At 37.8% G+C, this 14,900-nt stretch overlaps 1 protein-coding gene across 1 annotated transcript; it reads left to right on the forward strand.

Moving 5' to 3' along the window:
- The first annotated feature begins 215 nt into the window (after positions 1–215).
- On the forward strand, positions 216–8,401 carry RAE1 (ribonucleic acid export 1). Its single transcript, XM_009326772.1, has 11 exons — positions 216–310; positions 464–568; positions 1,410–1,502; positions 1,927–2,013; positions 2,977–3,063; positions 3,329–3,400; positions 3,978–4,085; positions 4,436–4,542; positions 4,623–4,698; positions 5,235–5,429; positions 7,036–8,401. The coding sequence occupies exons 1-11, from the start codon at positions 221–223 to the stop codon at positions 7,120–7,122; spliced, it is 1,107 nt and encodes a 368-aa protein (XP_009325047.1). The 5' UTR covers positions 216–220; the 3' UTR covers positions 7,123–8,401.
- The last annotated feature ends 6,499 nt before the right edge of the window (positions 8,402–14,900 follow it).

Genomic DNA, 14,900 nt, shown 5'->3' on the forward strand with positions numbered 1-14,900 from the left:
AGGGTGGCCGACAGGGAAATGTCAGGGATCCAACTGCAACAAGAAGTGTGGTGTTTTCTGTGGTGGTTTTTTTTTTTAAATTTCGTATATTTTTATATCGCCGGGTGCCTCCCAGGCAGGGTGAGGGGTGTGCTGGTGTAGCGGCTGCGGTGAGACACCCTAGGGATGCTTGAGGGCCTCGCAAGTCTCAGTAAGTCTTTTCCTCATTTGCAGGGCAAGGATGAGTCTGTTTGGATCAACATCAGGGTTTGGTACGGGCGGTACCAGCATGTTTGGCAGTACGACTGCAGATAACCATAATCCAATGAAGGTATGTGCATTAGCCCCTGTGGGAACCACTGTTCTTCTGCTGTGTTTTAATGTGTCACAGCAGTACCTACTAACTCACCCTATAGAATTAATAGGATTTCAGTGCACAGTTTTCAAATGTGGCTGATTTTGTCTTGTCTTCTCTCCTTTATAGGATATTGAAGTAACATCTCCACCTGATGACAGCATATCTTGTTTAGCATTTAGTCCGCCAACACTGCCGGGTAATTTCCTCATTGCAGGATCATGGGCAAATGATGTAAGTACTCACAGTCAGACCTACAGGTGAATAAAGTGGGAGCATTGGTGCCTAAACTGCAAAATGTGATCCTAAAAACTTGTGCCAGGGCACCTGAAAATCTTCCTCTTTGCAGAACTGCAAAATTTGTGTCTGGTGCCAAGGCACTAAGTTTGACATAGCTGAGCTGCTTCAACTGAGAAAGTTGTGATCTTCAGATAAGTCATTCCTCTGCCTGTGTGTTTTAAGCTTCAGCTTGGAATATGTAGTCAATGTTTTCCCTGTTACATTTTTATTACTTTGATTTTTCTTTTTCCTACTTGTTTGGTTTTTAGCTTCATTTTTTTATACAATTAGGCTAACATGCTTTGCCCAGTGAAAGAACCATGAACACAATGGTAAGTCATCCAGTTTGACAGTGTAGTCTCAAAAAGATTAAGTTTCTACAACCTTATTGAAGTTTGTTTGGATTGAAGGGTGAGATCCCAACTGGCACAAACAGGGAGGGGAAGACAAACGTGAGCGCATTTTTTAGCTGTTCTGTTTGGTTAGTTGGCTGGTAGCCTGCAGCAGGCAGCTTCTTCCTAGCTGATGGTTAAGCGTTCTCCAGGAGAGCACTGGGAGGTGTTACGTGATCGTAAGGTACTTTTGAGGTGGGGTTGAAGTTGTGGGCTGGAGTTGTGGCTGTATAGATAAAATGAACATAATCAGAGAAAATAAGGTTTCACTAGTTCTGAAAAAAGCTTGGTGTTTATAATCATACTTTTCGTTGGATAAACTAAGGCTGGGATCTTCAAGAAGAGAAGTCTTTTAAGTTTTTAGCGTTAATATGTTATGTCTGTATACGCTTCTCCTGTTACAGGTGCGCTGCTGGGAAGTTCAGGATAATGGACAGACAATTCCAAAGGCTCAGCAGATGCACACAGGGCCTGTACTAGATGGCTGCTGGAGTGATGTATGTTCCTATTTAAAAATAAATAAACAATTTTTACCCAAACCCTAAATAAATTGGCATGTGGTTTCCAGACAGACACAAGTGCCACATGTAGATGCAGCCCATGATTATTATATAGACATGTTACTGTAAATATGTGCTAAGCGTGTCCTAGTAGAATAGACTTAACATGGGCATAAGGAGGGTAAAAGTGAGTTTAAAAGTAAGAATGTATTTAAAGCTAGATAATAGCTAGCACAGTTTTCTCTTTTACGACACAGTCGTAAATAAATTTCCATTTTTATGTTTCTTCCTTGTCTTGCAGTCCCTGTATATGGTACATTAATGTTACGCTATTACTAGAAGAGCATAAGACCTGACAGTTTTCTGATAGATACTGCATGATAGAGCTATTTAATCTCTTGGCCTTATTCTTGTTTTTTAGGATGGGAGTAAAGTATTTACTGCTTCCTGTGATAAAACTGCCAAAATGTGGGATCTCAACAGTAATCAAGCTATTCAGATTGCACAAGTAAGCAAGCAAGCCCCAGGCTATTAGGTGTTTTTTTTTTTTCCTTTTCTATTTTTATTAAAAGCTATCTTTATTAGCAAATGAAGCGCTTCTGAAGTAGATACCGCTATATGAAGAAGAGGTTGTAGGGTGCTTTTTATATTTTTGGGATAATGAAGTGCACATGAATAGGGAAACCTGCAATCAAAGTGATTTGAATAACCTGTGCAGCTGTTTCCTCTGTTTTACTTGAGAGACCTCTTTCCGTTGCTGCTGTGATCTCACTAAGTCACCCTGCTGCATTATAGGGGGGAAAAAAAATTAAGAAATCATTGAATTCACTTTCACAAATACCAGCTTTCTGCTGCAGCAGGAACAGGGATTATAATTTGCAGTCTCAATTTAGAAGTGACTGTCTGTTCATAGACTATGTAGTTATGGTGACTAAAATGAGTTACCAGTTATATAATTTAAGAAGAGGGTTAGTCCTTTTAATGATTGCTTCTTGTATCTTATTTGAGGTGATAAAATTCAGATTCTCAGCCTTGATTTTAAAATCTTGTTGGTGTAATTAACATAGGCCTTTCTTCTGTAGCTCTTGTCAAAGAAGCTGGTTTTTATGTTAGTTTGTAACAAATAACAATAAAGTGTTGATTTTCAGCATGATGGGTAATATCCTTTGTAAATAGAAAGTCCTGCTGTTCATAATTTGTATTTCTGCTGTGACCATCTTCCTATATAGGGTGACTTGATTGTAGTTCTTTGTGTCAGGAACCATTTTTTTCTTATGTGGGTGATTTTACAGCACTAGACAACAGAAGGGTCATGACCAACTTTTATCCTAACTGCTGTGACTAAAATAACGAGTCACTTTTCTTGAATAGATAAAAAGTCTAAATACATACAAAAAACGAGGAGCATAAACAAGGAATATGGACTGTTATCTCAGTAAAGGTATGTGTGTTCGTCCTTTTTTTTCTTCAGCATGATGCTCCTGTGAAGACTATCCATTGGATTAAAGCACCAAATTATAGCTGTGTGATGACAGGAAGCTGGGATAAAACTTTGAAGGTATGATTTTTACCTGAACAAATGGACACAAAGCATGCTAGTAATCTGTGTATGAAAATATTTACGTGAAATGAAAATATTCTATTAAACACTAATACAAAAAACAGGTTAATGAAATAGCCTCGCTTCACAGAGAGTTGCAGTATTCTGACTATAGACAAGAGTGAAACAACTTGGTACCAATTGCATTCTCTTTAGTAAAGTAATTTAAATGGTGTATCCTCAACTCCAAGCCTAAGTTTGTTGATTTCTCTGTTTCCATCAGTTCTGGGATACCCGTTCACCAACACCTATGATGACATTGCAGCTCCCTGAAAGATGTTATTGTGCAGATGTGGTAAGCCATGATACACGGTAAACTAGTGTCAGCTAGATGACTGGGAGTATGAATAAACTGGCAGTCTTTGAGGCTTCTGTAGGTTAGCACTAAATACTGACTGTTTGTTTAGAATCATAGAATAGTATTTGATCTGTGTGTGATTTTTAGCAATAAAACATAAATTGATCTTCTTGATCAGGCTCTGGAAAATAGGTATTTGCATCATACAAAACACGCTTAGTATCCATTTAACATCACAAAACCAAATCAGCACTGGGACTGACCTACCCTCATTTCTGGATGAGTGTGCATTACCCATATTGCGATTCACATTGGAAGGGCCAGCTAATAATTAGAGGATTTTTGGTATGTTTAATTTCTCAGTGGCAAGGAAGAACTGATTTGTTTTGAAGATACGTCTACAAATGAACTTTGTTCTTTCTCTTCTTCCCCTTTCCCTCCCTCTCTTCCCCCCAGAAAATAGTCTAATTCCTTTAACTTCTTCAGGGATTTCTGCAAAATAATAAATAGAATTCTCTGTAGTGCTATTAACACCAAGTGTCTCTCTTCCAACCTATTTTACAACCTTATCCAGGTTCATCCTATGGCTGCTGTGGCCACTGCAGAAAGGGGTTTGATAGTTTATCAGTTAGAGAATCAACCTTCTGAATTTAGAAGAATAGAATCTCCTCTTAAACACCAGGTAAATGATTATATTTATTACAAGCGTATTTATACAGATTGTTGAAATTCTGGGCTTGCCATTTTTTGGTAAAAACAAACAGTGTTTCAAAACCAAAGTACTTTATCTTGGTATGGCACGTCTTGGTTTGCCATTGATCTATTGCTGATCTTCATAAGGATTTAGAAATTTAAATACAGTGGCCCAAATTCTCAGTAGAATTTGACATATCTCTTGACCTTGTTTGTGTTTTTGCTTTACTTTGCATTGGTGTATGTGATGTTTTGTGTCCCCATGGAAAACAGACAGCATTCAGAGGATCTGGCCCTCAGGCCTCTGTCTAAAATCCTCTGTATCTTTCTCAAATTCAGCATCGCTGTGTTGCTATTTTTAAAGACAAAGTGAACAAACCTACTGGATTTGCCCTTGGAAGTATTGAAGGAAGAGTAGCTATTCATTATATCAACCCCCCAAATCCGTAAGTATCATTTAATGAAACATCCTTTCTTTATTGCTCAGTTTACAATGAGGAAAGTAAAGACTTTTTTCCCCCCACAGTGCAAAAGATAATTTCACTTTTAAATGTCATCGCTCCAATGGAACAAACACATCAGCACCTCAGGACATCTATGCTGTAAGTACTCAGCATATACCATTAGATCATTTATACAGGGCAATATACACTCTTAATGTAAAATTGGCTATGAATTGTTTGTTCTCCTTAACTTTAGGCAAGATAAAAGGTCATCTTAGACGTATATTTAAAGACCAGTCATAGTCGTACATTAAGAGGAAAGACAAATTTTTGTACTTTCCTTAAAACAAGCACCAGATCAACCATTCATTAAATCATCTTGGTGGAGATGACGCTTGTTAATGTTGGTGATATTGAAGCAATACTTAATATATTTGTGTAATGGGAATATGCATTGAATTTTTAAGTACTACAAAAAAGATGATGCTTTCATTGTCGCTTCGGTGGGTTTTTGGGGTTTTTTTTTGTTTGTTTTTTCCAGAGAATATATCTGAAAACATTTAAAAAACCCAAGAACTATATCTAGTTGAAAAAAATCTTTCCTGTGTACTTAACACTCTCTCAGGATTCAGCACATGTGTTGACAGTGTTCCCATGTGTGGTGTTTTACATAGTATTTTTTTATGATTCTGCAGGTAAATGGGATAGCATTTCACCCTGTCCATGGTACTCTTGCAACAGTAGGATCTGATGGTAGATTCAGCTTTTGGGATAAAGATGCACGAACAAAGCTAAAAACATCGGAACAACTTGACCAGCCGATATCTGCTTGTTGTTTCAACCATAATGGCAATATATTTGCATACGCTTCCAGTTACGATTGGTCAAAGGTAAGAAAGGTTTAGACTCATTCATACTTGCAGGTGACAGCTAAGACTATCCTTTTCACATGAGGCTTTCACTGTTTATCAATAGTAGCTGAGTCTTTCTAATTTCACAAGCGTGCAAGAGAACTTACAATGGTCATTTTAGACATCCGTTGAAATGTAACACTGAAGTAGTGCATTCTTTGGTTTTTAGCTTCAGTTGGATAAGATTGCTAAACAACGCTATTTTGCAAATGTGGATGAGCAAAATGTAAATTGCATGATTCAGTAGTTATTCTGATTGCTCATACACGTTCTGCTGTGGGGAGTGTCATGGGCAATGTGGCACTCTTCACAGGTTCCCACAAATCTCTTTGAAATGCACATCTCTGCTGCTTCTGCAGATTCTCTTTAACTTTAAAAAAAGCTGTGACTGTGGTTATAAACACTTCAACCAGTGTTTGAATGCCATGTACTAAATTTCCAGTACCATTCAGTGCAGCTTGCTCGTGGCACTTATTTATGTATTTCTCTTCCAAACTCAACTCAACAATAAATTATATAGATGCAAGAGAATCACAACAAACCATGATATGTGGAGAATCAATACTTCTTAATAGTTTAAGAAAGGGGTAGCAAGGTTGAAGTGTAACTGATTTTAATGGAATGGCAACTTCCGTTGAAAGTATTACTTTCCTGTTATAACTAGTGCTTTTAAATTTGAGGATAACATTCCTTGTGGTTTTGACTGAAATGAATGCAGAAATCACACAGATGAACTTGATTGCATGCCACAAAGAGAGCAAAATTTTAACTTACTTCATTGTATCTAGTTCTCTGGATGCTGCCCAAAGCAAGATAACTTTGCTAGGCGCTAGGGCAGATGAATTCTGTTCTAAATGCTTGGGCAGACTGCAATGGTAGATACGAACCGAGGTATCTTTCAGATCTGTAAACCAATATTAAGTAGTAAAACCAGTAGGTACTAAATTTCCTTTCTAGAACCATTGCTGTCAAGTGGAGTTGGTAATTTTCAAGTTGTGTGTTGGACTTTAGTAGCTTTATTAGTGTTTACTCTCCCTGATTTGAATATTTGCATATTGAGTTGGTAATGTGCATGCAAATAATGTCAATATGCAAAATAGTATATTTGCATCTGCAGTTGGGGAACAGATATTTTTGCAGTTGCCTGTAGAACTTGGGCTTCACTCTGGAAAAAAATGTGACCTTATTTCATTTAAAAGATAGAAAATATAAAGTGAAACTGGGTGGCCATTAAAGTTTTAGTTTCTCCTCTGCCTAGAATGACATTTAAAAAAAATAATCATATTGAGTTCTTATGCTGCATCTATAAAGTAGAGCTTAGAGATATGTGGTTATTTTTTTATGGAAAGTTTTTTATACCTTAAAAATGGATAAACTTCCCTTAAATTTTACTTTATATACACAGTTCTTGTAATTACTTGTTACAGTAAGCTGTTTCTAATCCACCAATATTGTCCAATATCTGGTCTTAAAGACTTTAATTCTTAATAAACCAAACTAATGGAATATTCACATTCTCACATTTTAAGGTAATGCTGCTACTTCTTCTTTGAAGAGAGTAAATACAGATGATTTTTCTTTTTAGGGTCATGAATTTTATAATCCACAAAAGAAAAACTACATTTTTCTGCGAAACGCAGCAGAAGAGTTAAAGCCTAGGAATAAGAAGTAGTGAGTATGAGCCTGACTTGTGTTTCTCTACTGTTTTTCTGCCATTCCTGCCTCTACTCCACTGCTCTTCTGCCATTTGTGCCCTATTGCACCACGGTTCAGTCAACTTTGGATCGCTAACATTTAGCAGGAACTGTAAAAATTACGTTAAATGTATTCTGACTTGCTGGAGAACTTTTTTTCAAATTAGATATTCTGATGTGTGTAAGAAAGAGAAGCTAGTATTCACATGACTTAACCGCTGTCTGTTCCACAGCAATAATGAAATTGCCGCAAAATCTAAATCTGGGTTAGATATTCCTGCTTAGAAGTGCAACCATTTGTATCTATGGATATATTTTATTAGTACTACATTAAGATATGTTAATTATAATAGTTCTGGAGAAGTTATATAAATACTGTATTTTTTGTAAGTACTTGAAGAATTGCAAGTAATTCTTCTCAAAGGAGGCTTGTTATTTCTTATTATTCAGGGGTCCTTTCATTGCTTTCTGATTTTTAAAATGGAAATACTGTCTACCTTATGTGAGGAAGAAATGCCTCGCAAATTGTTTTCCATCATTTTTTGGATGAATTTGGTAGGTATGTAAGTGGCCAACAGCAGTGACAGAAGCTCAAGACAGAAGATGGGCACAGTGCAAATTCTACTTTAGTTTTTTCTTACACTCCAGCAATGGACATGACTTTTGAGCCAACGATACTCATGGTTATTCTAGTCCAAAGGAGAAATTTTCAGTTGTGCCAAGTAATATATAGTTCAGTAATATGAACAAACCATTAGGGGTTTGTTTTGTTCATGACCAAACCAATGTGTGCAAAATACTCGTGGCCTAAACTGCTTTAAAACTGACACCTTTTAGACTTAAAAGTTGGTTCTTTTGCATCTCTCTTAATATGTTTTTGTCCCTTAACAGGGGTTTCTGGACTGAAAAAAAGTACTCATTTTTGTATTAACTAGAAAATAGTGCTGGTGAGTTTCATCCTGATCAAAAATGCTGTCAAACAAAACAAGTGGGTTTCTTTCTGACTTGAATCTGCCACTGTTTACTTTTAACTAGCCAGTTGTATAAATGCCAAAGTTTTTGGTTTGTTTTTTTTTTAGAAGTGAATGCTTATTATTCCTGTTTAACTATTGTTTGTGTGGTAATGACTAAATAAAAATGGGGGGCGCATGTATAGAAATACCTGTCATATTGTATAAATTCTCTGTAAAACTGTATGTTGTAACACATGGTTATGGATTCATGCTACATTTCAAATAAAATTTTTACTAAATGCTTTTTTATATTGAAAAGTTATATTATAATAACATGGGCAAGGTGGTGTGCTTCACTTCTAAAAGCAGCTTCTTGTCCTTTCACTGTAATTCAGATATATTTTCTGAAACTAAAGTACTTTTTCTCCAGCTGCTTGAGCTGGAAATCTAATGCTTTTTCCAGTTGCTATTTCATTACGAATGATTCCTGTGGTTGTGCATCAAAGAATTCAGAGGACTAGTATGAAAGGCCTTTTGTTTTATGAGGATGAATCAGGTTCCTTGCTATTTCAACAGCCAAACACCTGACAATTTGTCTTTAGTACAAATGAATCATACTATTTTCAAACTCTCTACAGCCTACTAGTCCTTTAACTTCAGACTCTTCTCTTTATGGTGTTCATCAGTTTTTGGTGGGTGGGTATTTCTTGTTTGGTGTAGTTGTATAGTTGAGGAAAGTCCATGAAATACACTCTGCTGTTGTTTAGAGATGCTCTTTTCTGGGTTTTATTTCTCGAGTTAGTTTTTTCCCTGCTACTTCTATGTTTTACATGGTTTTAGATTTCACATTCATGGACTATTTGTTTTCTTTAAGATAGGAAAGAGTTCCCAGCAGCTACATCAATAGCTGGTCATTTGCTCAAATGTTTCTTCTGGTATTGTTGAATTTTATTTTTCAAGGTTGTGATTGTTATGCTGTAATCTTTGGTTGTTAGCACATTTTTTCCAGTCTTCCCAGTCAAATGAATGCCACCAAGCGATTGCGGGCTAAAGGTTAGGTGTGTGTGGTCATCGATGGCAAAAAAAAAACCAACCAAAAAAACACCTAATCTCTTGTGTGCAGAACTCCCACTGGTGTAAACAGGGAAGAATGGAATGTCCCATCTGTGTCTTGTTTAAAAAAATCTGTTTCTTTGTTAAAATATTTAACAATGTGAATGAGTGATGAGAAAATAGATTCACTGTAGTTCAGCAGAAAAAAATCCAGTGGAGTTGCACCTACTTAAGTGGATACTAAGTTTGGTCAAAATATATTTTCATTATGAAGTGAGCACAGGTAAGTCTCTTGTTTGGTAATACAGTTCTGTATTAATCTGTTGAGTCCGTATTCTCCTGTTGGAATCAATTTCTTTTTATCTGTCAGCGAGGTTTCAGAATTATTTAGTCATCACATTAATTGATCAGACTACTTTTAGAAGGGCATATTTTCCATTACGTTGCTGTGCACATTAGATACATTCATTTGGGAGGAGAGAGTCAAACTTTGAACTGGTTTGTTTTCCATTACCCAAGTTAAGAGAATGCATTGGCAATTTACTCCTCCCTGGAATTATTGTGAGGTTCTCTTGTAAAGTACACACAGCTGTGTTCCTTCAAGTATCAAACGTAGTGAGAGCTTATTCACACACAAATAAGTGTTAGCGCACATTCTGGAAATGTATTAGCTTGCTATTCTATGGCAGTTACCTGTCCAAAAAAACTGAATTAAGTAGAATGTAAGATTCTAACGTGTGTACACAAAGCTAACCATAGGAATGCTAGATTTATAAAATAACTCATTTTCATTAATTTTTTGAAAGTTTGCTGTCAATGTTTGTGGTTTATTGCAGAAAAATAATCTTTGGCATAAAGAGCAACTTAGTTAAGCCCCCCAAAATGGAGACATTTTATAAACACTTTCAGATAAGCTATCTTAACCTTCCTCCTGCTAGTCTCACATGTCAGTGGTCTTGCATGTTGGTTTAATAAAGTGTATTTCAGGAAACAAAGCAATTGGCAAAAAGTTTGTCTGCCAAAGCCTTTCACAAATGAAAGCAAGACATGTTTGCACAATGGCAAGCAGTCAGGCAGAGTATCTTAATTTACCATCTGTCAGATGAAATGCAATAGCTAAATTGGTGAGTCCTCCAGCCTAGCTCCTAGGCTAGGAAAACAGTTTAGTTTGAGTCATTCTCCAGAGAAGTATGGATTTGGGATAGAGGTGGGGTTAGGTGTATGTGGGAAATGTCAGTAAAACTACTGCTTAGACCTGGTTCAATTTTATTGTGATGAAACATTGTTTGCAGACGAGCCGTTTGGGCAACTGTCCACTATAAGGAATTGTGTCAAACCAATCTCAAAAGGTTTACGCTATCTGGCCTTTGAAATGATAGAAGCCGCTTGTTTCTTGTTTGCTTTTCTGCTGTTGCTGTTTGTAGAAATGAACCATGGCAAAATGAAATGTTAAGGTTTATGCTGTAACGTTTTTACATCTCCAGATTCGCTAGCTAAGTGTCATTTGCAGTCTGGAGTAAGACTAATTTGCCTTCTTCCAAAAGTTTTTGGTGGAGATTCACTATGTAAAACACTTCTCCTAGGTTGTTCAGCTTACCAGCCAGGTGATAATCATCATCTAGTGCTGCAACACAAAATAATGAATGGAACAAATTCAGAATAAAAAAAATTCCCTAATAAAATTTTCTGCATTAGCAGTTGCAGTGCGCACAAAATGCTCTAAATGTGCAATTTAAAGCTGTGGCTGTAAATCTCCTGCTACGCCAGGAGATGGCAGCATTGATGGCTTTACGAAAGCTTTTCCTGCAGCGTGGACTGCTGCACGCTTGACTCCACTGCAGTTCTCTGTGGAGCTAGCAGTGCCATGCAGAGCTACTGCACGTGTGCTGTAATACAAGATACAGTTATTTGTAATATCAAGCTACCCCAAAATCCAGAGAATGGATGAAGATACATACAAGACGGAAATACTTTTTAATTTGAGTTTTACAGGAGCATACATGATATCTATCCATAAATGTAAACCAAGACCTTTTTAGAACAAACTATGAGATGCTCTTTTAGCTGCTCAGAGAGACATATGTATGGCTGCCTGAGTTTTGGGGACCTAGGTAGTATTCAAGGTGTTGGTAGCATGTTTGGGGACCAGGCATTTTAAGAGTTTAGAATTAGGTGAGGGTGGGGCTGAGTGAGTTAGCATATGAGCTGGACTATTGGCTACTAGTGTTGTAATTAACTTCCCTTTCTAAGACAAATCTTAATAACTTAGACTATTTTTCATACTGCTCTCGTAGGAGACTGTAGGTTTAAAACTGGTAAGCAACTCCAGGGTTTTTTTTTTCTAAAGTGGATTTCTTGAGGGAAGAAATAAAAATACTTCACTAAAAAACAAACAAGTAAGCTCAGTGATAAGCTACTTAAAAACGAGCATTTTTTTCCAAAAATTTGAAATGCAATGTCTTTTTTTATTTTCATTTTCAAAGCTGGGAAATGCACCAGATAATGAAAGGGAGAAATAGTCTTGAATTATAAGATTTGAATATGTTTTTAGATTGCTTATTTACCCCATGTAGCTTTTTTGTCCCTGGGGCATATGTGACCGGTAGCCCCTGCTCCCGACCACTGGTAATGTGGTTAGCATAACTAACGCCATTTTATAAGGCAAGCAGCCATTCTCTGTGACCGAGCGGGTGGTGTATTCGTTCCCTTTCCCTCATTATCAGGCCCTGAAGGTCGTGTGAACCAAGTAGACAAACCAAACAGATTTCTTCTTCCCCTCCCTGCTGGCCTCGAGATTCCTGGGCGCCAGGCCGATTACTCCCTTCTTTGCTGGCCTTGAAGGTCCCAGGCACCCGGCCAGCCAGGTGGTGTTGATGACCCTGTCACAGAACAGGGAAGTGTAACAGCACACACAGCACTCTCTATAAAATCAAGCAGTTAGGAGCCCTAAGTGGGGAACTTGGACTCAAACTGCTGCTGGACAGTGAGACCCACAACCTCTCGGTGGCCAGGGGTGCCTCCATCCTCGTCTGCTTCCTCCGAAGACTGAGTGAGTGACTCGTATTCTTTTATATGATTTTTCAAGTCTAGATTATGATTGTATATTGATACAGCAAACTATGTATTAAGATCTGACTCGATCTGCAGAGGGTCCAGGTGATTAGAAATTTTAAGTTAAGTTGTATTATAAATTCTGTATTATGCTACTTATAGATTGTACTGCATTGATTCTGCTTGTAGAAATCCTGTGCCATTTTAATCATAAATTCTGTGCTATGCTAATCATAATACCCTGTTAAGAAAATAAAGCTTTAACCATAATTACAATTTAGCGCCATCATCATTCTGCTGAGGATCCCTAAAAGAACCTGTCTGTCCCCTTAGTGTTGGGTGGCAGGCATAGCTTAAAAGTACAAAACCCAGTGGTATCTGCATTGACAGAATGTCATCTTCGCACACCTCAGGCTGTGAGTTGGAGTTGGTAGAACTGTGTATTTCATCCTACAGCTCATGTTCAAACAGCTGAAAGCCATCTATTCTTCTTTCCAGGTAAGCTTAGGTTTATATACAGGCAGTACAGAGACCATCCTACTGCTCTCAGCAATAGGACAGCCATTTTAAGTGTGGAAACTGCTACTGTTCTTCCCTTGCCAGGTCAGAATAAACGAAATAACGTCAGCTGGCTGGCTGCGATGGTTTCAGCAGACAGATGCTATACTTTCGTTGTACGGTATGTTCTGTGTACATGTGGAGTAGCCTCTGTTCCCAAGAATCTGCAGCAGGAAACAAGCTCATGAGAATACAGCCGCTGGAGTGGCACACTGGGATATCACAACTACAAGCGTTGTGAATTAACAGTGGCAGTGATCTGTCTGCACTGCCCTTGGTAGGTCCCACTTGACACATCAGCAGAGGCTAGCACAGCACAGGGCTGGAGTCAGGCTTACAGATAACCTATTTCAGTTTGATCAGACTCATTCCTCAAATGCAAAGCAAGCCTCCATTTATTTGTACCATTTACCTGCTTCTGAAATGGGGATAGTGCTACATTAGGTAAAAGGAATTCACACTGTTTAGGACTTGCTTGTAAGGTAATACGAGACTGAAGCAGTATCACAAAGGGGGCCATGTGCCTCGGGAACACTTGTGCATTGACAGAGCAATTCCAAATGTTTGTGTTGCATCAGTTCTGCAAATACTTTTTGTTACAGTGCATGAAAGATACAATACCTGTCAACGTTAGCTTTGTAAAGAGAGACCGTTTTCTTCTGTTGACTAATTATCCAGTGAATATATTCAGTTTGAAGAGACACTTTAATAATTTAGCAGGCATGTTCCAGGTAATATAGGAGCTTTTGTCTTACTAGCGGCATAGATCTTCAATCATGTGTAACTCAATCTCTGGCTTTATGTATTCAAGGAAGTGTTTCGTATAGCTCCTGTATCGAGTGCCACTGAAAAGCAGCCCTAGATGAAAGATTAAGGTAATGCTCTTAACAGTGAATAGGGAAAGTTTACCCTTTACTGTCCAGTATATCTTTTGCAGGCAATAACTGCTTTATACATGTGAAGTATGTATATGCTGAGATCCAATAATGAGTTTGCTGCAGTAATAGAAAAATGCTGGAAACTGCCTGTTAAATACCCAGGTCAGTTAAGTCTCTCCTTACTTTATTGTGTATTAACAAATGCCTTGTAGTTTGATACTGAATGCTTTCTGTCGTTAATATTTCTTAAACACAAATCATTAGTAGTGCTGCATTCTTTGGTTTGCTGGACCAGATAAGGAAAATGATAATGTTCAGTTCCTGGGAACACTATGAAGCAAAACTCAAGTAACGGATTTTCTTCAAACCCTCCCAAGGTATTTAATCACAGTTGTGCCATCTCCCAGAAAGATGTAAGTTCAAATGTCCTTTTCTGAGCTACCATCAACTGGTTCAGTCATCTTTCTCTGCTAGCCTATAATACAACAAGTAATCTAAAACAAAGGGAGATACATTTTATTTAGAATAGACCATGATTATTGTGCTCAGTAAAGTGCAGAAATAATGCAGTAGCTCAGACTATTCTCAAATGATTAAAACCAGAGCTAAAATACAATCTTTTTTTCTTTGGAAGGGCAGCTGTCTGCCATGCTCCTGCTGTAACACAGAGTGGGATTTATATGGACTCAAAAGGACAGATATCGCTTACTGACAGGTAATTGCTTTCTGCAGACATCTGACTCTTTTCCTTGGAGGTCTCCTTTTTCTACATAATGTTCATTCATGGTCTAAAGCAGCAGGGTTGCAGACAGTAATTGGTTGTTGTCCTGATTTCAGCTGGGATAGAGTTAATTTCCTTCCTAGTAGCTGGTACAGTGCTGTGTTTTGGATTTAGGATGAGAATAATGTTGATAACACACTGATGTTTTAGTTGTTGCTAAGTAATGCTTACACTAGTCAAGGACTTTTCAGCTTCTCATGCCCTGCCAGCGAGAAGCTGGGAGGGGGCACAGCCAGGACAGCTGACCCAAACTGGCCAAAGGGGATATTCCATACCATATGACATGATCTTCAGTATATAAACTGGGGGGAGTTGGCCGGGGGGTTGTGACAGCTGCTCGGGGACTGGCTGGGCATCGGTCAGCGGGTGGTGAGCAATTGCATTGTGCATCACTTATTTTGTATATTCTTTTATCATTATTATTATATTATTATTTTCCTCTTCCTTTTTTGTCCTATTAAACTGTCTTTATCTCAACCCAC

The sequence above is a fragment of the Pygoscelis adeliae genome, unplaced genomic scaffold, assembly GCF_000699105.1.
Source record: "Pygoscelis adeliae isolate BGI_AS28 unplaced genomic scaffold, ASM69910v1 Scaffold286, whole genome shotgun sequence".
Classification (NCBI taxonomy): Eukaryota; Metazoa; Chordata; class Aves; order Sphenisciformes; family Spheniscidae; genus Pygoscelis; species Pygoscelis adeliae.

What these genes read in the sequence shown, in the direction of transcription:
- RAE1 (XM_009326772.1), top strand. Translation starts at nt 221, where the DNA reads ATGAGTCTGTTTGGATCAACATCAGGGTTTGGTACGGGCGGTACCAGC. An exon ending in AATCTCCTCTTAAACACCAG is followed by an intron (nt 4,086 to 4,435) that starts GTAAATGATTAT and finishes TCTCAAATTCAG; the next exon opens with CATCGCTGTGTTGCTATTTT. An exon ending in CCAGTTACGATTGGTCAAAG is followed by an intron (nt 5,430 to 7,035) that starts GTAAGAAAGGTT and finishes TTTTCTTTTTAG; the next exon opens with GGTCATGAATTTTATAATCC.